The sequence below is a fragment of the Seriola lalandi genome, unplaced genomic scaffold, assembly GCF_002814215.2.
Source record: "Seriola lalandi dorsalis isolate HSWRI2012SDOR001 ecotype SW California unplaced genomic scaffold, Sedor1 jcf7180002054352, whole genome shotgun sequence".
Taxonomy (NCBI): domain Eukaryota; kingdom Metazoa; phylum Chordata; class Actinopteri; order Carangiformes; family Carangidae; genus Seriola; species Seriola lalandi.
Window position 1 is genome coordinate 123,550 of NW_019524905.1, and position 18,657 is coordinate 142,206.

General features: G+C 39.0%; 1 protein-coding gene across 2 annotated transcripts in view; it reads right to left on the reverse strand.

Moving 5' to 3' along the window:
- alk (ALK receptor tyrosine kinase) overlaps positions 1-18,657 on the reverse strand; it is a 328,414-nt gene that overhangs the window by 50,383 nt on the left and 259,374 nt on the right. For both annotated transcript variants that reach the window (XM_087174426.1, XM_023407962.2), the window contains exon 6: positions 3,991-4,122. In XM_087174426.1, the coding sequence (XP_087030552.1) occupies positions 3,991-4,122 (132 nt within the window). The remainder of the gene's footprint in view (positions 1-3,990; positions 4,123-18,657) is intronic.

An 18,657-nucleotide genomic window follows, 5' to 3' on the forward strand; every position in this document is an offset into this window, starting at 1 on the left:
GGGGGGGGGGGCATGTAATGAGCGGACAGGCCCGGCAAGAGAAGAAGAGAGAATGGAGGGGAACACTGACAGCCAAACTGCCAAGGAGAAAGAGGACAGGGGTGAGGTGGGGACTGGGGATCAAGGAGTTGAGTGACACTGAAGGCGAAGAGGTTGAAAGGAGAGAGGCATGCAGGAGGTGAAGACTAATGGCTCTCAGGACTCAATGTGTTGGTGAAAATTAGAGTTGAGGTGCAGTGCGAGGGGGCTCTCAGACTGACTCTAGAAACAGAAACAGAAAATGGAAAAGCCCTGAAGTATATGGAGGGGGAGATAGGAAACAGCAGAGGAAGAAGGAAGAGGCTCTGAGGGTAAATGAGAAAGCTGAGGTGGTGACATGATGTGTTTAGGTGAGCAAGTCAACACTGAAAGAATGGCAGGAGCCCTGGAGGCATGGAGAATGTTTTATTGTGGAGAAAACTTGTGGAACCACAAAAAGAGAAGTGTGTGAACTACTTGATTTGCAAACAAGGTTTCTTGTTTTACGTTTTAGTAACTGACAGAAGAAATCAAATACAACTAAAGTGGACCAAATATTTAAATATCCATTCTTTTGCAAAGGCGCAATTTTGATCAAATGCTCTCTTTTCCAGTTCATCTCCACTTACAGATAAGAGATGTGCATATATGTAAAGTGCACCACGTCAGTTTAAATATTTCAAACTACTGTCACTGAGTCCTTCCAAGGTGCTGAAATGACAGCACTGGAAATACCTGCCATATAAATAAATTAAATAACATGGATTATTTAAGTGCGCCACTCACTGTGGTGAAGTTCAAATCAGAGATACATGTGTTCTCTATGCTATGGAATTAAATGACGCATATTTTCTTTCCTTGCACAGTTAGATCTATTAAGTCCTATTGTGGAATCACTTTAGTTTTTGCTGAGTGTTATGACAGTTTGTGATAACACTGAGGAGCTCTGAGACTCGAGTTTCATTTCAGTGTTTGAAAGTTTTCACCTTAAGTTTGCTTTATGTTCCTTTTATCTTGAGCTACTGTCTGTGAGTGCCCAGTGCCTATAGGAATCTGTAAGTGCCCTGATAACAGTGTGCTTTTTGGAAATAGCATCATCCAGATAATGGAGCTGAAATTGGCTGGAGCAGAGATCATAAAGCAGGTATTCTTCAGGAACAAAGGCAAGAAAAATGCTTCCTTTCTCAATGACACTCACATTAGAATTATTGTCATGATACAAAGGGCTTTTAACAGGTCTCACACACCTAAAACATCACAAAAATAACTAGGAAAAAAATCATTATCGTTTATTTTTTTAGGTGCCAAAATAATTTTTTTTTTTTCTGTGATGTTTTTCTCAAGCAAGTGAAAGCTTCTCTGGACTTTTTGGGTGAATTTCATGTTCTTCTGTGTCTTGTGTTATCATGAGTCACTCCTTGTTACATAAACAAGTCAGTGCCACTTTAATGTGCTTCATGCACAGAGATCCAATGTCACATAATATGAAGCTGCTCACAGTATGAATAGAAAGGTCTGTGGGGATGTCACTTCAGACATATCTATACACATTAGCTCTGTGCAGATTTGTCACTCTGCCTTTTTCTTTCCAAGCTATCGCTCATCCATGTTTGCCATTAGTCTAGTTTTGCCACTTCCAAATAGACTAAACTGGTAACACATTATTTAATGAGGTGTGAATGAGGCTGACATAACAGTCTCATTACTATTTTTGAAAACTGAAATCAATATTACTTAATTTTTATGAATGATGAGATAAGTGTCAGTGACTTGTGTCATGACAACTTGGAAAAAAAAACATGTCATGGTAGGTTTCATGTAATAAAGTGTGATTACATTGGCAAATGCTCTCAAAAAAGAATATTCTTTACCTCTTTACCAATGTAAAGAGTTCAGAAGATTCATAAAGACTTAAAATACTATTATCCTGTCAAATCTAATAACAGTTTAAATTATTACAGTTACTGTTATTGGTTTGAGGAAAATCCCCAGGAAGTGATGTGGAACTCGACCAAAGAAAGACTGGGTAGTCACAGGAGCATGAGCAGTAACAGTTACCACAGCCTACCAGACAAAGACATCATAGCTCTGGCCTCACTCTCTAACAATGAGTGATATTTGGGAGGAGCAATGATCTGTCATCACAGTTGATATTCCAAGAAAAACTAAACAAAAGAAAATTTGGCAAATTACCACTTTAAGGTCCTATCTTTGATGCAAAGGAGCATTTCTCTGTTGTTGCAGGTAAACTGTGGTGTTGGAAAGCAGTAGGGTATCTGCAGAATTTAGACTGACTAAGATCAACCAGAGGAAGCTGTGACTCTCAAAGAGTGGAGGATGTGTTTATGCATAATGATGCTGGGAAAGGATGGTAAAGGAGATCCACAGGGACTTGATTTTCCTTATATGTCAGGAATGTTTGTGATTGACACAAGCTAAGTTTGTTCCTCCTGCCTCTTTCTGCTTCTTCCTGTTAATGAGCCTTGGCACATCTTATGAAGGATTTAAATAGATCAAATCAGATGAAGACAACTTGTGGATAGATCATAGAGAATAGGGTATCAGAGAGGGAACACTATGTGATTTGGGGGAGCAGGGGCTAATTGTGATGAATGATGGAGACGAGAATGGAATAAACACACACACACCATGAAGTACAGGGGTAGACTGTGTGCGACTTTGGAAAAAAAACAAAAAATGTGACAGTGTCAAGCTGGACCTATGAACTATGGATTGTCAGTCACTGTTCTTAGATTGAGAGACAGAGAGAAAACCTTGATTCAAAGCAAATGACATCTGGCCTTCATGCCTCTCTGCACTTCAGCATGGTGCGGGCAGACAGTGGAGAAGGTGTGTGGAGATGCAGAGAAAAGAGGTGTCGGATCTTAAACATTTTCTAATTGACTCACAGCAAGTATTAGACCACACTTCCCATACTCTGTTTGTTGCTAATGTAAATATACAAATACTAGTCTCACGATGGTGCTAATAACACATGATTCAGAAATATTTATATAAACATTGCACTTTCTGTTGCCTCATACTTTACTGTAGATGGTTGCTGAATGACATCAGTGTCATGTAAAAGCTCGCTTTGTGTTTTACTGATTATATTTACACTCGAATGTCCAATTCTGTCTTCTACAATCAAAATGTTACACACAAACACACTTATTAAATTCAAATGGAGATTATACCCTTGGGTTAGCCTCACTGGCCAATTAGCACTGATAAGTCCTCCTGCAGTAAAAAGAGAGCCTGAGTGCCTGGCTGGGATTTTCATCCTCTCGTTACCCTCTTATCTTTCAGCGACCATAGTTTGCAAACCTATGAGCACAAGGGAGCAGCCATCATTTTAATAAGCGCCACATGGGAGGCTGACCTGCACTGTGGGCAGGAGCAAATTATTTCTGGTCAGTTTAATACGGGTGAAAAACTCTGAAATCAAACTACAACATTTAAAAACACTGCAGGGGGTAAGAGTCTGAACTGTGAAGACAATGTAAAAAAATGCACACATGCAGGTAGGACTAAAAAAAGATCTTTGCCGCTCATGCACACAGACACACAAACAGCAGGGCCTGGGGGACTTCAGTTGTGAATAAGATGTCAGCATACTTGGCTAGTGTTCCTCCTAGGGCTTGAGAAAAGCAGAAAACAAATGTGCAAAGAGGTAGAAATAACAACTATGGAATATGTCAAGGGTGAGAAATGCTAGCCAAGCATGGCTATGCTGCCTTTTTTTCTGCCTTTCCTCCTGCCTCACTGTCAGGAAAGCACATGCAGGCATTCGGTTGTTGCTCTGTTGGGCAGGATGCAATGGCTTCATTAAAGACGTCTCACAATGGCTGACCAACTTCACAACTAGGCTGTTTTGATCCAGGAGTGAACGCAGTAAGGACAGCTGACACGTGAGCTTTCCTCTCACACATTCTTATCAACAGCTGCGTTCTTGTATCGCGGCGTACTCACGACAGAGGTCGCCTTCGTCATCGCCGAGCGGACAGTCTGTACTGAAGTCACACAGTTTGTCCAGTGGGATCCCAGGTCCCTGGTGACAGTTGTACTGACCCTCCAGTGTGATGTTAGGACCAGGAGAGGATGCTGGACAGAGGAGGAGGAGGGAAAGAAGACAAAGAAAACTTGTGATATCAAGTAATTCTTCACACAGACATTGTAACGGAACACAATACAAATGAAAAAAGTTTCCACAGTGTCTTCAGAATTTAGAAAACGCTTTGCGATGGCAGCAAAATCAGAAAACATAACAAAAAAAAATCTATTGTGAAGCAAAGGGAAAAAAACTCCAGATTATGTCCCAAGTTTACTTATTGAATACCGCTTCTAGATTTATATGTTAGACAGAAAGCACAAATCAGTAGCTTGGGGAAATTTTACAAATAGTAGAAAATATATAGTCACCACATAAAAGTACATCAGTCAGTGACAAAGGCTAATATAACCCCTGACTGTAAACCTTGTACGGCATCCACAGACTGCCTGTAGCATCATAAATAACTTGGCCCAGGCTGCATAAGCATCTGGCTTTGAATACAGTACATATCCATCAGACAAGGAACACAAGCAGCAAAAACAATGACCTAGATACTGTAGCAGAGCACACACGCACGCACGCACACACTCACACACTCACACACACACACACACACACACACACACACACACACACACACACACACACACACACAAATTGATATTACCGGTCTCAACAACTCAATTGGAACCTGGGACATTTGCATACCTATGCAAATTAGAGAGGTGATATCTCCAGGTTGTGGAAACTGACTGCTCACCTCCACCTTAATCATCAGAGAATGATCACAGTGACGAGAACAAAACAGAAAAGAGGGAAAAAAAACTTTCCGCTGATGGGGATCTTGTTTTCCCCCCTCACTCATAAGGAAAAAACGAGAAGTGATTGTTATCATGAGTGACTGGCTCCGCTTACTGTAGTTTGCCCTTGATCTGTATTATGTAGATTTATTCTACGTGCAGACAAACTTGAGTCAGAAGTCTGATAACGCTGGAGTCCATGACAGGAGACGGAGTGTAGAGCAAATACTGTTAGCTGACTGGATATACAGTACAGTAATGCTACACTAATTTTGCCACACAGCATTTGTAATGATTGTACTCTGTTGTTCCAGTTGCATAACTTTCTCTCTGACAGGATGATGCACTTTTGACACCACTTTTTTCAAGCTCTGATGTACATGAAGGAGGCAGGCTCACATAAATGTATTGGGACAAGATGCAGTACAGCGTAAATCAACACTAAAACATTTCTAATGTTATGTGTCAGAACATCAAACACTGAAAAACACCAATATACAGCAATATTACTACTGTTTCTTGATGCTTCTGTTGCATTTAGTTTTGGAACCAGGCTCCAGAAAACAGGCAGGTTAGGACAAACCAAAATAAGTGGATGGCTAATTATTTAATTATTTTTATATTATAAGCTATTATTATAGATATATGTTAAATAAACGGTTTGTTTATTTTGCTGCATGGTTTAGCAGGTCTGAGGGAAATACAATTTAAGATAGATAGATAGATAGAAGACAGTACATAATCCATTTCACAGTGCAAAGTGTGTGGGTGTAAGAGATGCAATTAAATGTGTGTTAAGTAAAATTTATCAGGTGAAACTAAAGTAAAAGTCAGATTAATTACCTGCTCTAATATTTGCGACATATAAAGTTTAAGTACACAAATCAAGGGCTCGGTTTCAGTAATTACACTACAGTTGTTACTGCCACTCTTGCATGGTAGGAGCACAGAAATTATTGTCTGGTTATAATGCAGTAGAGAGCAGAAATTTCATAGCTATGCCTGATTTGCAGCACACTTCACTCCTTTTTTCACTGTGGGTGAGAAACCTTAAGGCCCAGTGAGAAACTGGCATAGTCAACTCTATGGATTAGAAAGAGGGGGTGGCATTTTTTATTGGACAAAAACACATTAGTCAGGGGCCTCCCACAGTGCACTATTGTGGCAGGGCCTTAATGGCTGCAGAGAGCTATATTAACATGTCAGTGAGTAATCCAGTTCAAATTCTTTGAAAAAATATTAGACTGAGTAAATGACTTTGATAATGAAAAGCTTTTTTCATCAGTGCTTTGCTGCATAATATGATTCATTTTGCAGCACTCTTTACAAAGTAAAGACTGTGAACTGTGCATTTGCTTGCACACAAAAAAATCACAGTCTCACAGACATGACATTTGCAGAACGCACATTTACAGAAGAGCACACAAGATAGCAAATATGCCATTTTAATCAAATGAGGTGAGGCAGAGGCTTGTTTGATTATGACCAACTGTGGTGGTTTAGGTGTGGTCTTGCTATGTGTACTCAGTCATGCTCAACACACATGCATTATGCATTCATTGTGCCCAGTGGCTTCTTCTTTGTATAATGTTGACACCGCAAGCAGGACAATTTATCAAGTAAGAAAAAAGGTATCTTGAGTTCACTGAAACCTTTGGGCAAGGTATGTAAATTCATCGATTTATCTTAGTTTGATGACAGTGGAGTAAAAAGTATCAAAGTGGCGATGTCACTGAACTTTAAGCTCATACAGCAAGTAAGTGCAGCCAGACATGGCCACTGCACTCTACATGCACTCCTGGTCCACCGCAGTTCTTAAATCACACCTGTCAGATTGCAAAAACAAGTGGGTCGGTGGGGGATCTATTGCCTGTGGGAGTAAGTGAGTTTTGTTATCGGTGTGCTCAGGGGGTTGATTTGTCTTTGTAAGGGGAATGCTGTACGAGTGGTGAGGAGCTGGACAGGTGACAGAGGGCACAGTAGCCGCTAATAAATGACAAAATAGATACACAAACACAGGAAATGACGTGCCTGTTGGAAACAGCTAACAATTAGTCCTTCTGTGTACAGCTGTTAATGTTAAAAAAAACTGAAAACACTTACAATGACAAAGAAAGCCTGGGTTATTTGAGTCGTTAGCTTCATCATATGTGGAAACAGCTGTGCATAAGGTACACACTTCATTCATTTAGATCAAGTTTCAAGCTATTATACCTGCTATACCTCTGACAGCTTTAAAAGGAATACTGTTTCAGGTGTTTACGATAAATGTTCAAAGGAAAAATAAACAAACCCACCAGACAAGACACTAAAAGAAACATTTCATGCAGCAAGAAAGCCAACCTATTCAGAGATCAACAAATATTCTGTATTTCAGTCCTGAGAAAATCAATACTGTAGGACAAAAAAACATTTATACATTGACACATATAGTCTTAACAAAAACAGACTCTAGTGTCAATTCAGACGCCCTGATGTTTGTTTTTTTTATAACTGCACATTATATTTCTGATACAATTCTGTAGAAAATAACAGTAACTGGTTCACTTCCTCAATACTACCTTCCAGCTTTGTATGATTTCATAACAAATAAGTTTCACTCCAAAATAATGCCTTTTTCAGGGTCCATTGGGTTTTAGAGTCAGAGTTGCAGGTCTACAGTGACACCCATGTTCTGTTGCAAAGCTGAAGAAACAGGAATGGCAGACATCCTGCTGTTTACTATACACCCCTGTTGCTTTCGTCCAAATGTCAGAGAGGAATGAAGAAAGCCATCAGTCACATTGTACTGTAAAATGTACAGGTTACCAGGATTGACAACTTCCAGTGAATAACTGGTAAACAATGAACAAGTCACCAGAGAAGAATCAATTAAAACATGCTAGTACTGTCAATATACGTCGTCAAAACCTGGCGCTGCCACTGGTGACATTCAGTAGGCTGCTCCAAAAGACGGGTCCAGGGTTTATTATGCATGATAGTGTTACCAGCTATTATAGTGGATACATTGCTGCTAAATTGAATGTTAGAGTTATGTTTGAATATACTTTTTTTCTTCAGATATTCTGTAAAAACTCTTCCAATAAAGATCAAATCTGAATACAATTCAGTCACATGATCAGATACAGTGGGCACAATGTTATGTTCATAAATTACAACAAATATTGTTATATTGTATATGTTATATTAAATGTGGATTTTGTGCTGCTTTCTTCAGACAGTGGTATAATAAATTTAGGCCTTATCATTATAAGTTAAATACTTTCTTCAACTACATATTCTAATTGCAGACAAGCATGTTTTAGAGATGTGTTTTCACTCAAGTTTTGTTTTTAACTTGTTAACCCTTCTTCCAGCCAAGTTCACCTACTTTTTCAACTTTCACTCAAGCCACCTGTTTACAGGATGAAAATCAGGGAACATTTTACCTTCAAGACTAACAGGAAAAACCATACACTAAAAAATAGGCAGATGTCCAAAGTTTTGTTCTAACTGTAGTGTCTGCAGTGCTGTCAAGATTGTAAAATAAATCAGTCAAATTTCATAAATGATGAAAGCCATAAACAAGATCAAATATGGAGGGTGACGAATGATGATGTTAATGAAAATCATTAAAGTGAAGGAAAGAGGGTTAGAGGTCTAATGAATATAGAGTACATTAAGTACTTGTCATTGTAGCCAAGAAATTTGGGAGCCATTGGTGTAGAGTGTGTCATGGTTTTAGTGTACGCAGAAGAATAAAGAAATTGTGCATTGTGTTGGAAGTAGTGGTTCCCTTTTTTTTTCATACTCTCCACTAGTTGAAATCAATTCAGCACTTAACATTTTAGTGTTTTTGCATAACCGCATCGTGCACATCACGTTTTTGAGATTCCACTGATAGAGATGTCTCACTCTGCAGCGTATCATAAAATCATGCAAAGTAGTTTGTCTCGCTATTTGAATAAAACTTTTGCTATGGTTTGGTGGAGATTACTTGTAAATTTGAATACAGACAGACGTGTCCTTGTTGAAGTCAAGCTGCAAAAATACAGTCTGGAGTCATGCAGAGGGTAGACTTGTACTGAAATTAATATGGCTTTTGTTTTCCTACAGATGAGCAAGCATGTCAGTCATATCCTGAAATCTCTGTATGTGCTCTGAAACAACAAAAAACAGTCTGAAGAACTGCCTGGTTTGAGATCTGCTTGTGCTTTGTGTGTACAGAATAGAAATAACTTTAAACCACTTACAAAAAGGGAAAATACAATAGAAAAAAAGACTCTCACAGTCCAGCCATAACAATTCACAAGTAGTTAGAGCTCATTTATCCTATTCTGATCATTCATTGCTTTGTGTTATCTAGTCTCACATACTATAATGATGGACTGTTCTCTGTCATGAGGTAAAAATCTCAAGGGGTCCAAGCAAGGGATGCTCCACTACGCAGCCACCACACTGAAGCCACAATCCGGAGATATTCATGGAGATTTACAGTGGCTGGGTTGCTAAAGATGGATGCAGCTGGGTTTCCCACTGGACAGTCGACAGGACAAGAAGTATTTGCTCATGAATTCAATTAACTGCACACAGCCACGCTCGATTGGTCAGAGCTGTGCCCAATCACTATTGCTATCTGTCATACTCACTGCTGGAGAGGCATTGGCACACACAAGAGCAGACTGGCTGAGACAGAAAATAATACCTTTAATGTCTATTCTACATTCCATGGATTCATTTAACAATACAAAATTGAAAACCATTTTATTTCAAGTATTGTACTAAATATAGTGAATTCAACATGAGCTATAATTTCTCTTTTTATAACTGTACTGATCCTTTCTGACCAAATATGTTTAAGTGACTTGCCTGTGGAAAGTGCATGGAGCTTAAAGGTAGCATCAAAGCAACAATACTTAAGAGTCTACAGCCATTCTAACAGCTATGATATAAGTGCTAACATCAGCATGCTAACATGCTTACTATGACAATGATAACATGTTGTTAAGTAGGTACATGCTTACCATGTTTGCCATCTTAGTTTAGCATGGTAGCATACTTACATTATGATAATTAGCAACAAACACAAAGTAGCCTACAGCTGAGGCTGATGGGAATGTCATTCCATTTTGCAGATATTTCTGTCATAAAGTTTGGACAAATTGAAATTTTGATCTACTGATGGAGCTAGATGAAAAGTCAGGTGATCACCAAAGCTATTACAAGAATGGCATGAATGGCTGTCCCAAATTTCATTACAAGTGTGCAGATAGGTCTGTGCAAGACTATAATTTGACTAACGTTACCGTATCAATGGACAGTGGGATGAGACGTCAATAATCCTAAACTAACGTCGGTTATAAACAGATGATAGGAGTGGGATGAGTAATATTAGACTCAGAGCACATAAAATCAACATAAAACCAGTTTGAGACGACTTTTGCTTTGTGACACGATGCATTAACAAGCTGAAAGTAGCCAAGAGAAGATGGATAAACTGTGGCCATAAAGGGATGCACAACAATACTCATATAAACTGTTGCATTCAAATGATGATTGATTGATATTAAGAGGCCCAAAGTGTACCAAGAAAACACTCCCCACACCATTGCACCGCCAGCAGCAAACTGAACTATTGACACAAGGCAGGTTGAACCTATGGATTCGTGCTGTTGATGCCAAATTCTGACCTTACCATCATCTGCCTCAGCAGGAAATTGAGATTCACCAGACTAACCTTCGTTCTTCCAGTCTTCAACTGTCCAGTTTTGAGGAGCCAGTGCCCACTGCAGCCTCAGATTTCTGCTCTTGGCTGTCCCTGTCTCTGAGATCCCTTTTCCCAAATCTGATTGATGTGAACATTAACAGAAGCTTCAAACCAGTATCTGCATGATTTTATACACTGCACTGCTACCACATGATTGGCTAATTGAATAATGGCATGAATAAACAGATGTACAGACCTAATAAAATTCCTTATAAAGTGCTTGGTGAGTGTAAATTCTATCATGTTGACATTTGCACTATTTGTTGGCAGTAAAGTTCAGAGAATAGTTGGTGAGTACTCTTAACAGCTCAACCTTATATCTCTCTAATAGAATCTAGTTACAAGTGAAAATTCACACACAATAAAACCGTTCTTTAGCTACAGCAATTATATTGTACAACAGAGTAAAGCCTGTCATTTGAAATTACATGGACAGAAGTGACTCAATGGCCAGATTAAATATTTCATGCAGGAATTCTCAGTACGAATGTATCCTCTACAAAATACCATGAGATTTAAGGTTTCTGTAGCTTAATGACTGACTTTCCATCAATGCTACTTTGAATCCATAACATCCAGAAATTTTCTCCTCGCTGCCAGGTCAGGGTTGATTTAGACATCTGTTCCATTTGGCATGTGTATGCTGGGAACACTCTGCTTGGTGCCCTGGGCCATTTAACACTTGCTCAATATCTTGAAATCAAACTACCTGTTTAGATTGCCTTGCAACAGACACCCAGTTTGTGTTGAGGGGATGCTGCTCAGGGAAAGCCCCAAGGCAAGAGATTAGAGCTAGAATGTGATGAAGCTTCGTACTGCCAGATAGGGCCTTCTCTTGGCAGGTTGTATCTTCTGTTAATTGATGAGCTGTGTTTTTTGTTTTTACTTGCTCCCACTTTTTTGTCAGTGCACATTCTCTTAGGAGCTAACAATGTGTGACCTCCAACAAGTCTGCAATGGAGCTAAAAGTATCCTGAGCCATCAGATGATCTACAGATCCTCACAACAAAAAGAGAAGAAATATCAATCAAACTAAATTCGAGTAAATCCGGCAGGTAGGTGAACTGCTGGCTGCCCCCAAGGCTCCTGAAGGCCTTGGCCTAAATTAAAGAGTGCCTCTTTTCAACATTCTTATCTTAATGTACTTATGAAATAGAGATGCAGGAAGTATCTGTGATGAAAAATTACATTTTAGTTCTGATCTTTTAATCCAGGCCCTCAGAAGGGGCAGATACATAGGCAGAGAGGCAGAGATCTCTTTTTATGCTTCTCTTAATCAATATCTTTACAATACATTCAACTGATAGTATGAATAAAATAATGGACAGTATTCAAGTCATTTGACAAGATAACAAAATTCCACCACTAAAAAGTACCTCAAGAAAAAATACATATGCTCTATCTAATACTGCTGCCACCCCAAGGCAAAAATGCAGCAAATAATGCATTAAAACTAATGAACTGATACACAATTTGTAATTACGCATAATGATTGAAATTATGTGACTAACTGAAATACAGACAGGTCAAATTAAAGGAAAACCAACATAAAGTGTCTTTAGTTAGGTGTTGGGCCGCTACGTTCCGCCAGAAGAGCTTTAATGTGCCGCGGCATTGATTCTACAATTCTTTGGAAAATTACTGGAGGCATGAACACCGTTTTTCTAACAGTCATTCCCTCACTTGGTGTTTTAATGATGGTGTTTGAGAGCGCTGTAACACGTAATTTCATGGTTTCCCATAGGTGTTCAGCTGGGTTAAGATCTGGTGACTGTGATAGCATATGATTCACATCATTTTCATACTGATCAGGACACAAATGTTTGGTGGTCACTCAGAACAACTTTGTATTGATTTGCAGTGACCCCTCCCTTTTCCCTCATTGGTGACCCCTAGGTGTGTTGGCAGAGGGGGCGAGGTGTCTAGGGTTTTCAAGAATTGATGTAAATTACAGAAACGTTCTTTTGGGAGCTTTTCTACATTTGAGTCACAGACTCTAAAAATAGAATCTGTGACTAACCCTGTAGTCTGTGTCTTAGCCTCTAGGCCTACCAAGTCAGATAAAGATTTTGTAACAGAATTCTCTAACTTCCTGTCTCGTATTGTTCCATTTCATGACGGTGTTGATACAAGGTGATTTTAATATTCATGTGTGTTGTCCAGTTAAGCCCATGGTGAACAATGTCGTAGACTTCTTTTGCCTTAGCATATATACGAGGGCATACCCTTGACCTTATCATGTTTTATAGGTTTTCTATTGATAATAATAACATAGAAGATGCATGTTTTCTGATTATATGCCTATTGTGTCCAATGCCACCTTATCTATTCCTTTGTGTACTGCCCCTGGTTATTATTCCCATTACATAAATTGTCTCACTGCAAATCAGTTTGCTGAGGCCTATCAAAGAACTGCCATTGCAACCTCTATTTCTAGATGCTGAGCTTCTCTCTAGTCCAGATAATCTAATTTCCCTTTTCCATTCCTTCTGTTCAGTTATCCTGGACTGTGTAGCCCCACTCAAATATAGACATCGCAAACTTAAATCCCATCAGTAGTTACACGATTCAACTCATTCAACTCTTAGGCAGGCCTGACAGAAAGCAGAGCGGAGATGAAAAGAGATCGCCTCTTAGTTTCATTTAAAATATTTAAAAACTGTCTGACTAATTTCCAATCAGCAGCCAAAAATGCCAGAGCTAAATATTTCACTGAGTTAATCAGTAAACATTCTCACAGATCAAAAATTCTGTTTATCACAATAAATTCTGTTCTCAATCCCCAAGTATCCACAGACATCTGAAATTGAAAACATTATATCACATTAGTGCCTACGGCACCCAGCTACCTTTGATTAATCAATTTCAACTGTTTTCCTTGTCTGGTTTGAGGCACATAATCATGCATATGAAACCCACAGCCTCCTCTCATGATGTTGTGCCCCTCTTTATCATAAAGTACACTTTTGATATGATTGGACCTTGCAATCAAGGTATTATTAACTCTCACTTAGCCTCTGGCACTGTCCCCGAATGTTTTAAACATGCAGTAAAAGCGCAGCCTCCACTCAGAAATCCTAACCTGGATGTTAAATGTTTAGGTTACTATTGGCCTATTGCTAAATTACCTTCTCTTTTCACAAAAACAATGGAAAAAATTGTCCTGTCACAACTGCAACCACTCCTGAATACCAAGACTCTTGATCCACTTCGATCAGGGTTCAAAACCCTTCACAACAATAAAATGGCTCATAGCAAAAATGTGATCCTGGTTGTGCTAGATCTTAGTTACATCCTTCTGACACATCTTGAACTGCGGGTTGGTATTAAGGGTATAGCACTATACTGGTTGAAATCTTATCTCAAACATAGGACATTCTCAATGGCTACAGGACAGTTTTCCTCTTCCTCTGCCCTGTCACCTATGGGTTCTCTCAGGGATCCATTCTGGGGCCAGTTCAATTTAGCCTCTTGGACACATTATTAGGAAGTATATCTCAGTCACTTCTACGGTGATGACTGACAGCTTTATCTTCCACTAAGATTACATCACAACTGAAATAGTGTAATTCCCCATAATTCGGCCTTCCCTAGTCGTCATCCTCACTCGCTTGCAGATCTCTTCATTGGCTCCCTATTCATTTAGGAATCCACCTTAAGACCAATTCTTTTCAAAGCTCTGAATGGTGAAGCCCCATCTTATATCACTACTAAACAACTAAAAGATGACAGAACTTTTGCAATTGCTGTTCCATGATTGTGGAACCAATTACTGGCAGATGTGCTCCTCCATCTGTGTTTTTACGTCTAAGCTAAAACTTTTTTTCACTGGCCTTTTTGGCCCACTAATCTTTTATCTGTTGTAATGTCTATAATTCTATTTTTGTCCCTGGTTGTTTATTGTTGTCTTTGGTATGTTTCTCTTTGTTTTACTTTTACTTTATTTTAATAACCTTTGTATAGCACTTTGTTCAGCTTGAGCTGTGTTTAAATGCGCTTTCAAGATAAACTTTACTCACAATTAGGACAAGTGGACCCAAACCATGTCAGCTAAAGTCTCTGTTAGATTCAAATATAATGGCTTGTGGGGTAGGCTGAGAGCTTTTTTATTTCATTTTTTTGTTGATTTAATTTTTGATTTCATTTTGTTGAAAACAAAAGGAGGAAGGCAGTACATACAACCTCTCAACTTGGTGAAGTGGTTGCATGTGAGGGGGACAGATCCTTTCCAGACAGGAGTGGACAGACAGACAGGACCATGTAATTTCTTCGCCGCTGTGGCTCAGTGAGTTATTTTGCCCTCCCGTTCCTGCTCTACTTGTGTTAGTGAAGCTGTCCATTTCATTATTTTATATTCATGTAATTAACATACAAATGTCAATTAGATGGTAATCTGCATTAGAAATAAAGACCAAGGAAAAAAATTTGGTTATAGTAATCATTTGCTTGTAGTGATCATTTTGACCTGAACAGACAATTGGTTCCCACAGCATATTTTGTATATATGTGTGTGTGTATATATATATATATATATATATATATATATATATATACACACATGTATGTATACACACACACACACACACACACACACACACAGATATATATATATGTGTATATATATATATATATATATATATATACACACACACATATAACAGTATGTCTCACATTTGCCACAGTTGTTTTGTTAAAGATAAAAGCTCTTAGTGTCAAGTTAAGGCAGAGGCTTTTAACAGTGAATGTTAATATTAATCAACATCAATTAGCAGCACAAAAGTATACTTAGTAAATTTCATCCACCTACTGAAAGCTTTTCAAGCACAACACCATTAACAAACACCCTGCTTACAATAATTTGTACACCTTCTTGACATTTTTCAGTCTGCACACGTGTACATGTACAATAAACCTTAGCTGAATTTTGGCATTCTTTTGATGTAACATTCTCACTGCATTGTGACAATATTGAATGTGTGTGTATATATATATATATATATATATATATATAATATTATATATATATATATTATTGGGTGACAAGCACAGGGTTATATATATATATATATATATATATATATATATACAGGGTTATATATATATATATATATATAAATATATATATATATATAAACTCCAGGGATGAGTTTATTTTATTCATGCAGTCAAAGTGATATTGAATACTCAATTAAAGGCTTATGCTGGAGAATGTTCAGTGCATTTAAAGGCGAACCTCACTACCGCACTATGATACTGAACAGCTTTTTTTCCTCCAAATCGCCATCACCCATCCATCCACATGTCCAACGTTCTGTCCACTCCACCGGCTTTCTCCAAACCTATTTCCCTCATTGCTTCCACAGGGCCGTGTGTGATTGATGGGCCTAGGGACACCCTCACTCTGCTGTGTACCTAATCGCAAAGTATAGACTTGCTGTAACGCTCCATTAGGAGGCTGCAGCAGCATGGTGTAATGGTTAGGGAAATTGGCCAGGGAGGGGAAGGTCACTGGTTCAAATTCCCACGGGGTTCACTGCTGCCTTGTCTCAGCTACATGTCCAATTGGAAAAATGAATTGTGAAAAGTTGCAGGGTAATGCATGAGCACAAATACCAAATATGATCTTCGGTGGACAAACATTCTTTTATTTACTGTAACTGTAAAGGCAAATGTGACCTTCTGCCTTGCCACAGTACTATGACAGAGGCAAAGTCAAATCTGCTATTGACACAATCTGGTAATGAGCTTTATAGTCATCACAGTAGTCTGTGTTTACTTCCAGGATGAGGAACTGTGGGACATTAAGAGTGTCATTGACAGATTTGCTGTGCTTGAATAATTAGGTTTTGTGCACAGCTATGCCACAACCATCAGAAAAATACTAGCAGAAGTAGAAAAGTAGAAGAATCCTAACTTCCTGTCAGGAGGATGAGCTCATATAACCACACAAGTCACTTTAGGGGCAACAAATTGGATTGCTTGTTGGCCCTGTGACTGATGAGTTAATTAAAGTGGAGGGGTATGGAGAGAGAAGTCAGAATTGCTCCATTTATTTATCCTGTATTGACTATATCTCCTTGCACTTCACTGGCTTGAGTAATCGTGGCCTTTCTGCTCAAGAAAACAAGTAAGAGGGAGGAAAGGGACATTGTCATTGTCAAATTTGATTAAAACAGAATTTATCTACAAGATTTAGCAGAATTTGAGTCAACTAACAGTCCCTGAGGAATATTTTGACTTCTAACTGCTGCATATCCCAAGGCAGATGTGCTAAAAAGACAACAACAAGAAATACACCACATGAGGTTAGAAATGAAATTAATCTTTAGCATGATTTCTCTATCACTAAGTCCTAAGTCCTCAGAGTTTCTTGAAGTCTGCAGGAAACCATTATGCAACTGCCCCAGTGTGAAATACAGAACATTTTGTGTCCACAGACTTATATCAGGTGAAATTAAAACTTGAAACCTTTGGGACCAAATTTTATACAGTTAATCAACTTTGGATCAGTCCCCCCCCCCAACAAAAGCCTGACAATACAGGACATTAAAAGCTGTAATTAACTAATTTTGAGTGCAAGCGACTGGAACAAATAAAGCAAACGACTGTTTTCTGCCAGGGAAGGAATCGGAGAGCCTTAATCGAGCTCCCTGGCTTCATGTTCTGTGCTAGGTAGGAAAGAAGGTAATTTGAGCCCAGCCTTATGACAGGTGCTGGAGAGGAAAGTGGGGGAGCTTTGCAGCACCGCGAAATGTGGAGAGGCCGCACGGCGAGTGTGCCGAGACGGATTAGGGCTTAGTTTGGGAGTGGGATGTGTGTAGTGGGTGTTGTGCTAGGGGCCCAGGTGTTGCCTGAGGAGAATATGGCACGTCTGCATCCTTTCTCTTCCTACTAGCCACAGCTTATGTACTGCCTGGGAAGAGGAACACAGTGAACCCAGAGAACAAATAGACACTGTTCAACTGAGGCTGGATTTGCATGAGCAATAGCACTCACTCTGCCCCGTCCTTACAGTGACAGAAGAGACAGTTAGACAAACAATCACTGGAGAATCACTAATGATGCAGTGGGACTGATTTGTTTGTGTGTGGATTTGAGTTACCTTTATGTTTTTCTTTTTTTTTGCACTTTGATCAGACGCTCTCCACATGCAAAGTGAGTCTAGGGATAATTTTACGGAAGTGACTGATTCTCTCAGTTCTCACTTGAAGAATCACATAGGACCAGGACTTATCTCTAAGTATGAGATTTGGACTTTTTTTTATTTTTAGTTTATGTTAAGTTAAGTTAAAGTTAGCTATGCAGTGTTGAGATTCAAGGTAAGAAATGTGAAATTTATGAGCAATAGAGATCTATTTTAGTTTCCCTCTCCTTCTCCTTTCCATTATCTCTTTTTCTCTCTTTCTCTCCTTCTCACACTCTCACAGACGTGCATTTACATATATGACAACCAAAATCAGATAATGTAATGGGGAAGTCAGGTGTTGCTGATTTGTTATCAGGCTGTCAGTGCTGGCGAGCTGTGAGAAACTCACCTCAAGTCCAAACATCCCATCTGAACCAAATCTGAAGAATTAGAGATAGACAAATCTTTCCTGTTGAATGAAGTTCCTCATTCATTTGCAGCTAAATATTGACCGAGCATAAAAGCTATTTCATTGTTGCAGAGCTCAAAGAGACTCACCCTCTATAAAAGCAGAGGAGATTAAATTTTCTGGACTGTGTGCATCTCTCTGAATTTAAACAAAAGGCCTTGGGGAATGATCAGCTTCTTAAGATGCTCTGTATGGTTTTATAGAAAAATACAAGCTAAAGCCTTCCAGTATGTGGGGTAACAAGCAGTGGAATAGAGTGGACTTTGAAGATGCTGTGCACAATGCCAGTCTACCTGTCAGTCTTTTCTCTAGGTGATCCACCCAAAATCTCTGGCTAAAAATCAGGGCAACTGAGGATGACAATAGCTGACAGGAAGCCTAACAACTGTTCAAATAACAAAGCAATATTCCCAGGTGTCCTATATGTCCAGTAGCAGAACCTTT